Source organism: Lacerta agilis, chromosome Z (genome assembly GCF_009819535.1).
Source record: "Lacerta agilis isolate rLacAgi1 chromosome Z, rLacAgi1.pri, whole genome shotgun sequence".
Lineage (NCBI taxonomy): Eukaryota > Metazoa > Chordata > Lepidosauria > Squamata > Lacertidae > Lacerta > Lacerta agilis.
Genome location: NC_046331.1, coordinates 22,379,702 through 22,395,839, shown reverse-complemented (window position 1 = coordinate 22,395,839; position 16,138 = coordinate 22,379,702). Strand labels below are relative to the sequence as shown.

Below are 16,138 nucleotides of genomic sequence, written 5' to 3'. Positions count from 1 at the left end.
GGAGTGGATTCTGATGAAGAACCCCATATGTTACATTCACTGCAAGTAATCATTGTTAGAATTGTTACTATAGTTACTGCCATGCCGTCTGCATGGAACGTGACTGTTCTTTCCGTTTGTCTCCCTCCCTTTTTAAGAGGAGGCATTTCATATTTTCTCCCCCTCCCCCCTTTTAAAGAAGGAAATACATTATTTTTTTTGGCAATGAAACAATGCCTTCCCTTCGCAGTTTAACCAATAGCCCCACTATATCTTTGCTTTTTAGAGACAAACACAACCTGTTAAAGACAAGATTCAGGTAGGCAGCCGTGTTGGTCTGATGCAGTCAAAATAAATATAAAAATTAAAAAACTGTCCAGTAGCAGCTTACAGACCAGCTAAGTTTGACCTGGGTATAAGTTTTGTGTGCATGAACAAACTTAGTTGGTCTCTAAGGTGCTAATGGACAATTTTTTAATTTTTATATTTATTCCGACTGTTAAAGACAAGATTGCAGTAGCACAAAGACACAAGAAACAAAAGAAGCACCATCATTTTATTTAAAACCAATTCATCCTTTGCTTGTTAGTTCCCCTGAAATCCCCTTTGTTTCCGCAGAGGTGTTTTGCACAATTTAAACTCAAAGGCAGAGACAGAGAGTGGGGCATTAACAAATACTACCTAGTTAGGAGCCTGCTTGCAGGCATGTGCTGAGAGCACGTTCTTTTAGTTCCCGCTGTTCTGGTGTTTCAGCTCAGATAATCACTCTCAGCTCTGTTTTTAGAAGCTGTGCAGCTAAGCTGTAAGAATACAATGCAAAGCTGCAATGGGATGATTTTTCTTTTTCTTTTAATCAACCTGTCTTTTTATTCATAATTTCAGCTAGGCTTTGACACAGAGAGAAGGTGTTCTCCCATTCAGAGTGAAGTTTTGTATTCACTCTGAACTGGCTTTGTAGTGCCATCACTTGGCTATATCTGATTGGCTGCATCACTAAATCTGAGTGATGATGTGATACTATTACTCTGGGTAGCAGCCAACATCAGTCCTATTTAGAGTAGATCCACTGAAATTGATGGACATGTCTAACTTAGATACATTACTTTCAGTGGGTCTACTCTGTATGCAACTTAGCTGGAAAACTCTGTTTTAAAAATAATGCATCAAATGCATTGGACTAGATGACTCTTAGAGGGACTCCAAGGGTCGTCTAGTCCAGGGATGTCCATCAGGTCGATCGCAATCTACTGGTAGATTCCCCGGGAGGTTTTGGTAGATCGCGGTTGATCGCTGGGTCCATTTCCTTAGCATTGGTAAAAAAAAGAATCGGCCCCGCCCACTCATCCTGCCCTTCATTGTTGCACGATCTGCAGAATGGAAGACGGAGTTTACTCAGTGAGGCTGTTTGTTTCCCCAGTGATCTGTTGGTGAGTATGTGTTCCCCTTTCTCCCTTGAACTTAGGCTTGAATTATCAAAAATTGGGGCTTTCCTCCTCCCTAAGAAAAGCTAAACAACTTTGACCTGAACCCCCCAAAAGGTGGTGGATCACACTGCCAGTTTTTAATTCTCTGAGTAGATCACAGTCTCTTGGGAGTTAGCCACCCTGGTCTAGTCCAACCCCCTGCAATGCATGATTCACAGCCAAAGAATCCCGGACAGATGGTCATCCAACATCTGTTTTAAAACCTGCAAGGAAGGCAATCCCAGCACCTTCAGAAGCAGTCCATTCCATGGTTGAACAGCTCTTAACATTAGAAAGTTCTTCCTAATGTTTAATCCAAATCTACTATTTTGTAATCTGAATCCATTGGTTCAAGTCCTACCCTCTGGAGCTGCGTAAAACAAACTTGCTTCATCTTCCATGTGGCAGCCCTTTAGCTTGTTGAAGATGCCTATCATATCACCTCTCTCCATACCCAACTCCCTCAACTTTTCGTCAAAGGGCTTGGGTTTCAGACTCTTCTACCTCATAAACCAATTCTGCCCTACTGGTAAGGATCAGGTTCAAGATAGTTGTTCCCCTTGTAGTTTCCTCTATAGCTGATCAGGCAACCAACTTACATTTGAAGCAGGTGTAGCTTCGTACATGCTCAGGCAAGAAAACAAACATGGCACAGGTGCTGCAGGTCACTGCAGCAGCTCCCTCACCGTTCATGCCTCTTGTTCCTATGCACACCATGATGCAGCACTTGGGGCCTCCCCTCTCCAACTCTGCTACTAAATGCCCTTGCAAACACCCCTGTTTACCAGTCCTGTTCACAAGCTCCTGATAGCCTGACTCTTATTCACAGGCAGCTTCTTTCATAGCAGAAGTAGAGACTAAGAGGCATTCTTAACTTCTTTTTGCAGCCATGGTAAGGCTAGGCTTGTCCCTGTCATAACAGACAATGGCTTATAGCAACAGTCACAATCTACAATCTGCACAAATTGCAGTCACAATCTACAGTACATTTTCTTCACTGATGTAGTTTAGTGTAGCAGTCAAGGAGACTAAATCTGTCAAAATGTCTAGTGACCCTCTGTGTTTCCTGTGTAAGGGTTCATGAAGTGCATGAAATAAGCTAGAAATCCATAAGTGGTTGGTTGTTACGTCCACCAAATAAAAATGTCGCTGCTGGAACATTCTAATAATGCTGGGGGAGCATTCTTTCTTAGGCTGAAAGCTTGCTAATCATCCATGATGCTAATAGTCCGGGAGCTAATGACTGGATATGTTTTCCTCATAGCTTGAGTTCTCCTATATGCTCACAGCTGCTTTGAGGTCAGGGCAGCTTAACCTGAAAGAGGGGAAGAAATATGTGTGTTTATGGAAGCATGCTTATTTGCCAGGCCCATCGTAATTAAGCTAATCCCCTTATATAGAACAGCAGGGCAAAAAGAGACAATGTCTAGCACTTCATACCTGAGAAAGCTTAGCTTTTCACTCTTAACATTTGACTAGTGCTGCGTACAGGTTGAAGTGGACATAAGAAAAATCACTGGGAGAAAAGGAAAAACAAAAAAAGCACACTTTGCCCACATGAATCATCCAGCTCACCCAGTAAAATGTTTTTGAGAGCTTTAGTTAAAACAACATCCATTATCATTCCATTATTTGACCTTTGCCAGAATTATTATGATGAGTTATTTTAAGTGAGCATGATGGCCTCCATCCATCTGCAGAGGGGCTGTTTTCAAAGGATGCACCTGTAGGGAAAAAAATCTCCTACAGGGAAAGCTTGAGACAAAGGGGAGTAAACGTCCCCCTACAGTCTGTTTGCAGGATTCTCTTAGGCTTCTCTTAGGCATCTGGATGGGTGTTGTGAGAGCAGAATGCCACTGTGCCAATCCAGCATGGCTCTCATGCTCTTTGTAGCTGGTTTTTCTAGGTGCAGCTCTTGGAAACAGCACCTGTGCAAATGTCTCAACCGTATTTCACCGCATACTGGTTGCCACCGTGTAATAGTCATTCACCCCCTTTTCAGACCCTAAAATCGGTCCCAGGGCATTTCCCACATAATAGTCGCAGGGGAAATTGTGAGGCAAGATGGGGGTCAGCATGGGGGCTCCTGAGGCAGTGAGGTTGGGAGTCTGGGTCCCGAGCGGAGGTTCAGTATCTGGAGGAGGCAAGGCAAGGAAAAGCCAGGCCCAAGCTGCTGCTGCCCTTGCCGCCACCTTGGGCTGCACGGAGTTGAGAGGCAAGGAGGCAGCTTGGCCGTGGGGCTCCTGCTTTAAGCCAGTGCCATTGGCTCACACCATGCGCTCTGGCCTTGGCTTGGACCCAGCCAAGAAGCCTGCTCACACCCACCAGTATCTGTTTGCCTAAAGAAGGGATGGGGAGCCAATGGCACTGGCTTAAAGCAGGAGCTCCAGCTGCCATCAGTCCCAGCTAGCCTGGTCAATAGCTTAGGACTGAGGGGGATTGCCCAGCAACATTTGGAGGGCTGCAGGTTTCCCATCCCAGGTTCAAAATACCTTAGTTCATTTCCATTCCCAAATACAGAATTTTACTTAGGGGGCTGGTGGCAGTCTAAAAATCTGCAGACTCCAATAGTTTTCTAGGTGTTATTAGACAGTTGTCAAGGATGATGGGAGATGTATTTCAGCAACATCTAGAGTGCCACAAATTCCCCACTCCTGACAAAAAATATAATATTGAGAATAACATTTGAATAAACATAGAGAACAAGCTAAATAATTCATAGATTGTAAATAGCTATTTTCTCTTGTCTTGCAAGCCATGTGTTCAGGCTCAGAAATCAAAGACAGGTTTGATCTAGGGCATTCTGTTGCACCTAGAGACTTCACTGTTAAATCCTCCCTTCATGTATAAGCTATCTAGCCCAGCATTGGCTCCTCTGACTGGCAGAAGCTCTCCAGAGATCTTACTCATTACCCACTGTTATTAGCTGTGAGGGAATGGACCAGGGACCTTTTGAATGTGAAACAAGTGCTCTGTCACAGTGCTTCCCCAAAGTGTGACAGTGCAGAGTGTGCCTCACAAACTGTAGTGTACACCATTTCACTGCTGCCCCTATAAATATTTTTACTCACTTGTACCATCTGGCTAACCCTAATCAGAAGCACAAACTAATGAGGAAAAGAAAAGAAAAGAAATTATACCTATCTTCTTCCCTTAGCCCCATCCCAAACTGGTAGCAAAAACAGGGGGGAAAGGCTAAATCCAGGAGACTATTTGACCATTTTTCACCTGCAGAAGAGACAACAGCTACTGATTTGGAAATTATTGTGATACACCTATTTGCATGGAAACAGTACACCAAACCAAATTAATCTGCATGCAAATCCCATCAACCCTCACATGCTTTTACATTCAGTGGTTTACCTAGAACCCAGGGGAGGATCATCCATTCAACGATGGTTGGAGGAGGTCCCTGCATGTGGAGGTCAGTCCTGACAATGTGCTGCGATGCCAGTAGGAGCATGAAGAGAAAGGTAAGGTAGGAGCCAGTGTGGCAGATAAACTTTATAAATGGCTTTTTGATGAACAGTCCCAGCCTGCTCTTAGGGGCAATCAAGTAGGCCACAGAAAGCACGGGAAACAGCAGTCCAATGGTGATGCATGTCAAGAGCTTGACCACCCAATGCTTTCGCCGCCATCCGGGAAAGCCATCATACCAAAGCGTCGCTAGCAGCTGCTGGCAGTTGGGCTGGGCAACAAACTGGAGACAAAGAAAGAGGAGAGAGAAAGGGAGAATCTGAGACAGAAACATTGCAAAGAGGCAGTTACAGGTAAGTCTGCCATAGTCAAAACAAAATAAAAAGTAAAAAAAAACCCTTCCAGTAGCACCTTAGAGACCAACTAAGTTTGTTCTTGGTATGAGCTACTGGAAGGGTTTTTTATTTTTTATTTTGTATTCCAAAGAAGGAAAGCAAGGGATAAGCACAAGAATGAAAGAAGAGATTTTCTGGATGATGAGTACAAGAGCACTCTGTGGTTTCCAGCAACTGGTGCTCTGAAGCATTGCTTCCTCCAACTGTGGCAGCAAAGGATAGCCATTGTGGCTAGTAGCCATTGATAGCCCTCTCCTCCATGTATTGGATGTGTTTTCAACACAGATGCCCATGTAGGCAGAGACTTCAGCCTGCATTGTTTTCTTCTCCCCCCCCCAACTCCCCACTGCCCTTTTTCCAGTATGGATGGCATGATGACCTACTGAGTGCCTGCTCAGTCTGTTGTCCAAGTGCTAATTACAGATGGGCAGCTTCAGAGGTTTGGGTTTCCCATCTTAGTGTTCTTTTCCTGGAACCAAAGAGCCCTTTTCCAATATAGGACTGAGCTTGACAGCTCTTGAAATAGAGGACTGTACTCTGTAAAGCAGGACACGTGGCCACCTTGATTGTGTCACCCGCAACAGCAGATGTATGTGACTCTTCTACAATTCTTCTCCCTGCAGCTGTCCTCAGTGAAATGATTTCATTTTACAGACTTGGCTTTGCTACTAAAACTTAAGAGGGTTCATATTTCAAGCAGGAAATCCTTTCAAGATTTTGCTTCCTTTTCTACTTTGTGATAACCCAGAGGAAGAGCCATTAGGGGGGAAAAACCCCAAACCAAACCATAGCTACTTAAACTTTTAATCAAACTTTTATCTCAGTCTTAGTGAGAAAATGTACCAAAAGGTGCCATGAGCAGCAGTGATAATGCCCCCCACCCCCAAGAACAGCAGTAGTCACTAAATATGCACATCACAGCAGGAAAGCAATTGGATTATTCTCTAGTCATTAAATGACATCCTCCATTGACTTAAGTTGCATGATTCTGGGCCGTCACTGGCAATAGGCTTTCATTTAAATATCATGACACATTGTTTTTAAACCAAAGGGCATAATAATAGGGGGGGGGGAGAGCGCATGAAATCACCATAAAATGAAAGCCAGCACAAAGGCAACCTAAGCAGGGTTATTTCAACCTTATGAGAAGCTTTTCCAGTTTTGCTTTTTCTACTAAAGAATCTCAGAGTCATTGACACAGTGCCGGGGGGGGGGGGGTCCTGACCTACAGTGGGCCCGTAGGAGGGGGCTTCTTATATTCCTCCACACTCCGCTCATAGACTGCTGGGATAGCTCAGTTGGTAGAGCATAACTCAAGGGTTGTGGGTTTGAGCCTCATGTTGGGCAAATGATTCCTGCATTGCAGGGGGTTGAACTCACACGGTCCCTTCCAACTCTACAATTCTATGATCTTATGTGGGGTTCTGAGAAAGCTTCTGCCCTCTCATGTGGCTGGCTGAACACGAGCATGTGCAGATTGTTTCCTCTGAGCACTAGGGGAAGGTTTGCAGTTCAATGGTAGAGCATCTGCTTTGCATGTAAAAGCTCCCAGGTTCAATCCCTGGCATTTCCAGGTAGGACTGCCAGAGACCCAGGCCTGAAACCCTGGAGAATGGCTGCCAGTTAGAATAAGCAGTACTGAGCTAGATGGACCAATGGTCTGACTCAGTACAAGGCAGCTTCCTGTGTTTCACTATCTGAAGAAGGACCACAGCTAGGTGGTCCTTGCAGGCAGAAGGTCCCAGGTTCAATCCCCAGCGTGTCAAAGTAGGGCTGGATGCGTCCCATTTCAGAAACCCTGGAGAGCTGCTGCTGGTTAGCGTATACAATACTAAGCTAGATGGACCTGTGGTCTGACTTAGTCTGAGGCAGCTTGCTCTGTTCCACATCAAAGGCTTTGGGTTATAGGGAAAGAGCTTTGGAGAGTTGGGGTGTGTTTTGCAGACAAACCTATCATCCCACATGCAGTTCTTTCTTGAAATAAGCCTTTGCATGTCATGTTAATGATAAAACCTGGCACTGGCCCCAGAGCCACAGGCCTGAGAATACTATGGCATCACCCCACTACCCTGCGTGTCTGCCTCTTCTCTTGTGATCATGAGCCAATGTGCTGCTGATGCTTTGGGTGTCATTCCCGACACTGTCAGTTCCGAACATGATTCTCATACTGCTCTATAATTTTTCCTCATTTGCCCTGGAAAAGGAAGAATGACTGCAAACATCACATCTATTATTCTCCACATGATTCTGCCATATGGGTCAGGCTTCACTATAAGCTGAATGTTTTGCGCAGAGGAAATAAGGAGGACATAGCGTAAGCACTAAAAAATGCTGAGCATACTTCATTTTATATTTCCTCCATCAATCATGCTTTGGGCAAACTGCATTCTGTTATAGCCACACAGTTACATTTGCATCCCTAGCCCTTTCTTCTTTTCCTTTTAAGCGACAATGAAATTACGAAGCATTAATTATACATGTTCAATAATCAGCAGTGAGGAGATGATGTACTTTCACCCTGTATCAAAGCAGCTACCAGCACCATCTTTTCTTTATTATCAGGCAGAGTTAGAAGGCTAGGCAAATCTGTTAAGCCATGACATTTTGGGCAAAAAAATTATAGGGAAACTCAGCTCCCCTCACAACACTTTTCTTATGCTTGCAATTTCAAGAACCAAGATCAAGGAAAATATATTAAAGTGCATAATCCAGTAATAGTTTTGTAATGTATCTCTCTTTCTTTCAATCTTTTTAATTTTCCTGAACAACACTTTACAACAAGGAAAGAAAAACATCAAGGATAAGGAAAATAATATTTCACTGTCCATCACAATAGTTTAACTGAAAGGAATTTGGGGTAGAAATCAACAATTTTGGTAACCCAGAAATTCCTAATCCCCTTTTTCCCAAATGAAAAACAGAAAACCACCAGCATTAGGCTATGATCCATCCTTCTGCAGATGCAATGACCATACATGGAAGGATCACCATAGGGCTCATTAGAAAGCAGGTCCCCTCCTTGGCATATGCATGTAGGTGCATACAAAAAGAGGTTCATTATAGGGATTGTGAGATCTGTGTGTATGCCTTTGTGGTTATGCAAATATGAACTCAGAATCAAAGTGGTTAGGACTGGGTGGACTCCATAATTCCTGGTCATTGGCCATGTTGGCTATAGTGCATGGAAATAGTTGAGCAAAACTTATGGCAGGCACTCACTTGGGTAAGACTGGTCTAGTACCACCCACCCCACACACACAGGAAACCAAAGATCACCACAGCCAACCACAAATGAACAATCACACCCTACGCCAACCCCGATCTCTCTCACCGCCAAAGAAGCACAAGCGAACAACAGAGAACCTACACAAACATTGCTGACACCAAACCCTACATATATTAAGGAAAATAGAAACATTGTCACCCCACCTCACCCATTCCCCCGTTCCACCCACCTCTTTCCCCCTTCTCTCCCTAATGTCTCAACAACCAAAATTGATTTGTAAAAATGTTACATGGAAAAAATACGAGAGAGTTATTGCACACACTTTTGTAAATCAAGAAAATCTTTAATAAAAGAAAAGAAAAGAAAAGAAGAAGAAGAAGAAGAAGAAGAAGAAGAAGAAGAAGAAGAAGAAGAAGACTGGTCTAGTAGGTGGCTTTGTACCACCCCACTGCAAGTAATGTCCTTCTTCTGTGTGAATATTCATGATTTTAAAAGTCATGCTTGGTGTCATGGTTTCTCCTACTTATTATTGCAATTAGTTTTCCTCCCACGTGTTCCTTCAGGGTAACTGCAGAACACCACACAGCCTATCATATTTGGCCATGTGATGACATCACTTTGATAAAATTGAGGGCAACTGAGAGTGAGGGAATGTTTATGAATAAGTGAACATTCTCTGCTAAAGGGAGCTGAAAAATCACGGAAGCGGGGAGGCATTTTCTGGTGCTGCTGAAGATCTTTGCAAACACAGGTGTCTTGGCACAGACCTTGTAATATGCAGCTCAATATATTGCTTATCATTTGGCAGACTGCGACACTTCTCAGGGTCTTACTTCCCTGATCTATAAACTATGAAAACACAATGGGTAAAGCAAACAAAGCCATGGTGGGTGACAGCAACGGAATCATTGGGAATAGGGAGGTTTAGAATTCAGTGACATCAAACCCTACATATATTAAGCAAAACAGAAACATCGTCACCCGATCCCACCCCCACCCATCCTCCCACCCCTGTCCACCTCTTTCCCCCTTTTTTATTCCCAATGTCTCAACAAATGAAACCGATTTGTAAAAATGATACATGTAAAAAATATGAGAGAGAGAGAGACCTTGCACATACTTTTGTAAATCAAGAAATCTTTATAATAAAAAATACTTCAAAAAAGAGAAAGGATTCAGTGCATTCTCAGATTCCTGATTGTTCTCCTACAGACGTGACTTTACCTGCCCCACACCTGACATTGTATTATATCATAGGTGCAGTTAGGTAGGGCAGGGCAAGACAAATCAAGATGCCTGGAAGGCTGAATTTGGCCTACAGACTAGGGGTTTTCAGTCTCTGATTGAGATCCATTTCTCTCTGGGTTCATGCCCAGATTGGGGGTGGGATGGGCCTTGGTTGCGCTGATGGATGACCTTTGCTGGGAGAGGGACATGGGGAGTTCAAAACTGTTACTCTTGCTCTCTCATCAGCTTTTGATGGTATCCTCCTGGACCACCTGTTGTGGGATGGGAGACTGAAGCACTGTGTTACAGTGCCTTCTCTCCTTCTTATAAGACTGGTTTCAGAGAGCAACCATGGGTGATTTTTATGATCCCTTGGCAGATATGCTGTGGGGTGCTGAAGGTAACCAACTTATCCACAATGCTGCTTAACATCTATATGAAGTCACTGGGAGTGGTCAATAGGAAGTTGAGAGAATGGTACCCTCCATATGTTGATGATGCCTTTGGAATTTTGGGGTTAAGGATTTTGTAGGAGGTAGGCAGTTTAATTTAAAATTGATTGGTCTTTTTTTAAGTGCAAAGAGAAAGAAAGCAAAGAATTTAAAATGTAAACCATAAAGCACCATAGCCTGGAACAACAAAAGTTCAAAGTTGCAGTGCATCACAATAATGTATTAACTCATACAAAACTCCCCATTACAAATAATAAAGCTATATAAAAATGAAAGTATTCTCCACCTCTGAGCTCCATCAATATTAAGAATAAAGGTTCTGTAAGGTCTTAGATTTTAAGCCAAATGTTTGCACATACTGCTGGCACAGTGACTGTGTACCTCAATATTCATATAAGAAATAAAACCATGCGATACAGAAAAACAACAACCAATGATCATTCGAGCCCTGCCCTTCAGATACTTTTAGTTTTTGAGATATCTTTTCAAGAAGGGCAATTTGGCAGACTCTTCAGTATGCTGGTGATATTGTTGGAATCTTGGAGCTAAACGTTTTATAGATGGTATGCAGTATACTGTACTTTGGCAGATAGATATATGTTCTGCATAGCATATAGCAGGCATGTCCAACAGGTAGATCGTGATCTATCAGTAGATTACTGGACGTTTGCGGTAGATCACTGGTAGATCACGGGCTCCCCTCAAAAAAGCTGAACAATTGTGGCTCCCCTTAAAAAAAACCCCAACATTTTACCTCCTCCCTTAAAAAAACTCAACAACTTTGACCTGAACCCCCCAAAAGGGGGTAGATCACTGCCAGTTTTTAACTCTGTGAGTAGATCCCAGTCTCTTGGGAGTTGGCCACCCCTGGCATATAGGACAGCAATTTCATACTTTAGACTTGGGAAAAGTCGGGGGGGGGGATGTGAGCAATGGTTTTATTAATTGAACTATTCAGGGGGACTGTTTGACTTTTTTAAAAAAAAATCACAAACTGATGTGGAAATGTAGATAACTGAACATAATATTGTAAAATAGAGAAACTGAGAAAAAACTAAATTTACAGATTTGCTCATCCCTAAGCTTTCTCTGCCCACTGATACTAATGAATGTTTCCTGTCTACCATAAATGTTATATATTGTTTTTATTGGGTTGTTTTTACTGTACATTGAATTGTCTTTGAAATGTTGCTTTGTATTAAATTGTTTGATTGTGCATTGCCCATGATATTATTTTAATTAGAGGCAGTACATACTTCTTTTAAAAATGAAATAAAAAGTGATAAGCCTAAAGCTTCATTATTCAAAATCTCCTCATTATCTGAAACTTATAACATTTCCTTCCATGCACTGTTCTGGTAGTGAAATTGTGGGTAATAAATGGTCCTTTCCTCTTACTCAAAGTGTTCCAAGACAAGTCAAATATTTTGTGTGCCCCTTTGGCCATCAGGATGCATTACATACATCAATTGTGAAAGTATTAATCTACCTTAGAGTCCTTCATGCCTCATAGTGTTTCGTAACGTGTGAAAATGGCTCCTCAGAGGAGGAAAGGCTGCAAAGAATAATGAAAACCATAAAGACTTCCCTGATTTCATAGCTTTAGAGCTAAGGCAGAGTACTGACCTAAAGCTTAAAACAAAAATATGTGGGATATATCCAGCTTCATTTATCCAACATGCTTAACTCTAATTAATGCACGGTGTTCAGACCATAGTGTAAGCTATCTTGTCAGGTTTGTGTAGCTAACAAACCCTCGCCTTGGGAGGAAGGGTTACCACAGCCCTTTTCCACAAAGTGAACCAACCAGTATGGATGTCTGGACTGGTTTCTCAAAGAACCAGACTGCATGGCTTTAGCAAGACATCTTTGTGTTTCTATACACATAATTTAGAAGCTCTTACCATTTTTGAAACTAAGTTGTACTGCCTGTCTTTTCTTGGTGCTGTATGGAAAAGCACATGAATCTGACATTTGAAGAGTTTGTAAGTAAACCATTTTTAACTTACCAAAAGTGTGGTCTCTTTCTGTGCTACGGAAAGTGGGAAACTTTGGAAAGAACCTAGAAGAGGATATTTTAAAGGTGTAATAACCTATATTTCCACACTTTACTTTCTTGCATGTTTTGTGATTTTAAATCTCTTAAGGTGCTCTCTCTCACCAAAGAGTGCCTGCTCCAAAACTTGGATCTAAGCATCCAGGGAATTCTCCTTCTATTCTTTAACCAAATTACCCCCCAAAATAAAAAAAAATTAAAATCAACAAAATCAGCGCTGTTCACTCCTGAAGATGACAGTTGAAAACATTGCTCAAAGAAGCACGAGTGCTATTGAAAACTCTGCACAACCAATTTGCTTGCTATTTAAATGAAATGGAGGCTAACATCGTTGAATACTTCTGCCCCGATACCTAGTTGTTTCCTGTAATATTTTCTCAAAACACTCTTTTCTTGGAACTGACTCACAAATCACAGCAGGCAGCCTCTTATGCATTAGCCTTCCAACAGGAAAGAGAGGCTGACCCAATCTGAATTTGAACAACATGTTCTACTAATGCGTGTGCTCCAATTGTTCCTATATACCAAGGAAATGGCCCTTATTTTCTTGTACATTGAAAATGATGCTTCGGGGTGCATGCACCTGTATGTGTTAACATGCACAGTGATGAACTAGAGTTGATAAGGAAGTGTAGCTCAGAGGAAGGGAATATGCTTTGTAGGCAGGAGGTCACCCCCAATTGAAAGGATGAGGGAGCAGGTGATGGCAAAGACCTGCACCTGAGACTCTGGAAAACTGCTGTCAGAGTGGACAATAATGGACTTGATGGACATATATCCTGTCCCAGTAGAAGTTTGCTTCTGACTTCTCCCTGCTCCCCACATACTGCTTCTCCCAGTTTCAGGGTGCAGCATGATGGGCAGGGAGAGTGGCAGGAAGACTGCATGGTAAAATTGCTACCAGCCACGTGGTAAAAGCCCAGGTTGCATTCAATTATACTTGAATTATACTAAATTATACTTAGGAGTAGACCCACTGAAATGGATGTCCCTAAATTAGCCATGTCCATTAATTTCATGAGTCTAATTTGAGTATGGTCGTTGTTGGATACAACCTCATGGCACCCGATCCTGAGATTCAGTCCTTCCCCAGAGAACCTGAGAAAAAAGCTGAATCCTGAAGATGAGGTGAGGGGTATGTGCCTTCCCCCAACCTGGTGCCCTTGAGATGCTGTAGAACTCCACCCCTGCCATCTAGAGGGCACCAGGTTGGGGGAGGCAGGTAGTTCTGGATTCCATTGTGCCTGCATCTTCATGGGTTTCGAGAGTGCTGCTCCGCTTCCATCTTTCCTGTTGAGGCTCACTGGGAGCTGGCCTATTCCTATTTCTAAAAACATTTTATAGTTAGGGAATAAGCAGCTGGGCTCATGCCTGGTTACAGACGCTCATTTTATTATCTTATTCTGCAACAAAATGGTGCTGATTCCCAAGTAAATGTGGTTAGCATCAGGGCAACAGAAGTAAACAAACCCAATGTTATTCCTGTAGTAATGCTGTTGCTAGGATTGAAGGGAGTTTTAAAAATGTGAAACTGCACAAGTTCGGTCTATTATTTTTAATGTAAAGATTCTGGGGTTTTTTGGTTTATTGTTTGCCTCTAACAGCAGGAATGTAGTAAAAGATGTAGCACATGCAGTGGTGGTGGGAGGTGGGGAGGAAAAGAAGACTTGTGCTTCACAACTAAAGCAATATGTGTTTGTAGAAGAAGAGAAGAAGAGTTTGGATTTGATATCCCGCTTTCCACTACCCAAAGGAGTCTCAAAGTGGCTAACATTCTCCTTTCCCTTCCTCCCCCACAACAAACACTCTGTGAGGTGAGTGGGGCTGAGAGACTTCAGAGAAGTGTGACTAGCCCAAGGTCACCCAGCGAATCCGGTTCACCAGATTACGAGTCTATCGCTCTTAACCACTACACACACACACACACACACACACACACACACACACAACTGAGGTTAGAGAGGATCACATTATTATCTCCCAACCTGCGGACTGAAATAATGTGGGAGCAGGGTCACAGGGTCACACAAGCTTTCCGCACCCCTGTTTCAAAATAGTCCTGGTCATTGCATGTAGTGCAATGACCCAGTAGACTTGAGGAGGTAGATGGAGGATTTTGGATTACAAGTAGAAAACTCCAAGTACTGATGCAAAGAGAAAAGAGTTTCCAGTCCAATCCCCTTTTCCAATAGTTGTTCTACCATCTTGTCCTACTTTATAGGAACAACATAAGAACATATGGAGATGCCTTATTGTGAGTCAGATTATTGGTTCATCTATCTCATATTACCTATACTGACTGGCAGTGGTTCTCTGTCAGGAGCTGGAGTCAGGCATAGGTCAGAAATTAAACAATAAGGCACCTGATGTCAGTGAAGTTAACTCTATATTCAAAGAAACAAAACAGCTCAGTTCTAGTGGTCACAGTGACCCTTCCCAGCAAGTATTGCCCCAATAAAGCAGTTACAAGGACAGAGGGTCACTGCCTTCCCACTGCCCTCTAAGACTCCTCCCCTGGGTCCAGCAACCTGAGGCTCCTTTGTCTTGTCTCTCTTTGCTCAGCCCTCTTCATTCCTCTATGTAATTTGGGAGACTGGAGGAAGGGGAGCTGGTCACAGCAGGGAAGACTCCCTGGATTCTTCAGCAACCTGCCTGCAGACTGCCTCTTGACCCCCGCCCCCTGCTTCTGCTTCTGGGACCACTCTGCCACAGCCTCTTCCTGCTCACTAACCCCTGTTACCTCTTCAGCTTCTGACACTCCTCCTCCCTGTCTGCTCCCTCTTCTCCGTGTGTGTGTGTGTGTGTGTGTGTGTGTGTGTGAATATAATAAAATCCAACCTTCTTCTCTTTCCTTCCTGCCATTACTAACGCCAGCAATCATGTTGACAGCAGCCTAGTTTTCTTCCTCCTTTCTGTCCCCCATGGACAAAACACTTAATGATATCATGGCTCTGAAAACGGGTAAGCAGTTCTCGCCATGTCTGGAGTCCATGCTGTCTCATTTTGGGCATGGGTGAATCATAACTGTGAAATGACAGATTGATGGCCATTGCAAGAGGGCAGTGTGGGTGGTGGGGTGTGGAAGCAACAGGGGATTATGACCAAAAACAACAACAACCCCATACTACAAAACAAAAAAACCCCAGCAGCAATGAGAACTCCACCACTGCAGCCAGGAATCGTAACCGAAATCCCTAATGGGCTTCTGATGAATCAGTCTCCTTGGCTCACCCTTTTCCTAAAGAGAAGTGCCACGAGATTGTTGTGTCTCCTTGTCATTTGCAAATGATCCTGATCATCATTCCAATTTGGCTGCAGAAGAAAGGACTTTCACTGATTATTTGTGTGTGTGTGTGTGTGTGTGTGTGTGTGTGTGTATGAAACCTATCATTCTGAAGCTTATTTTAATAAATGCTTTTGCATTTACAAACAAGCCTGTTGTCAGCAGATGGCAACCATGGGTAACTGCCAAGGACCCAGTGCAATGGCAGGACCCACTGCTGAAGCCTGCCCTGGAGCTCCTATTCAGCCATGGCTAGGTCTGGGAGCCCATATTTTGATTTCTCACAAAGGAATTGTATTTAGGATTATCATTGCAGCAGGACAAACTCCCTAGGAAAGTGGTGGACTCTCCCTCATTGGATGTTTTAAAGCAAAGACCTGGCCATCTGTCTTGTATTCTTTAGTTGTGATTCCTCCATTGCAGGGGGTTAGACTAGATGACCCTTGTGGCATCTTGCAAATCTGTGATTCTATTATGATCATTACATAAAAATATTTCTTTCCTGAATTTTCCTGTCATATATGCAGAGCACATGCTCTAGTACTGAACTACAGCATACCAGGCCAGATTGCCCATCTAACTCAGTATTACATACTCTGACTGGAAGCAGCACTCTGGGAAGAGGACTTTCTCAACACAT

General features: G+C 43.1%; 1 protein-coding gene across 1 annotated transcript in view; it reads right to left on the bottom strand.

Moving 5' to 3' along the window:
* TRPC5 (transient receptor potential cation channel subfamily C member 5) overlaps window positions 1–16,138 on the bottom strand; it is a 164,656-nt gene that overhangs the window by 48,784 nt on the left and 99,734 nt on the right. The window contains exon 4 of the mRNA XM_033137473.1: window positions 4,806–5,142. Within this exon, the coding sequence (XP_032993364.1) occupies window positions 4,806–5,142 (337 nt within the window). The remainder of the gene's footprint in view (window positions 1–4,805; window positions 5,143–16,138) is intronic.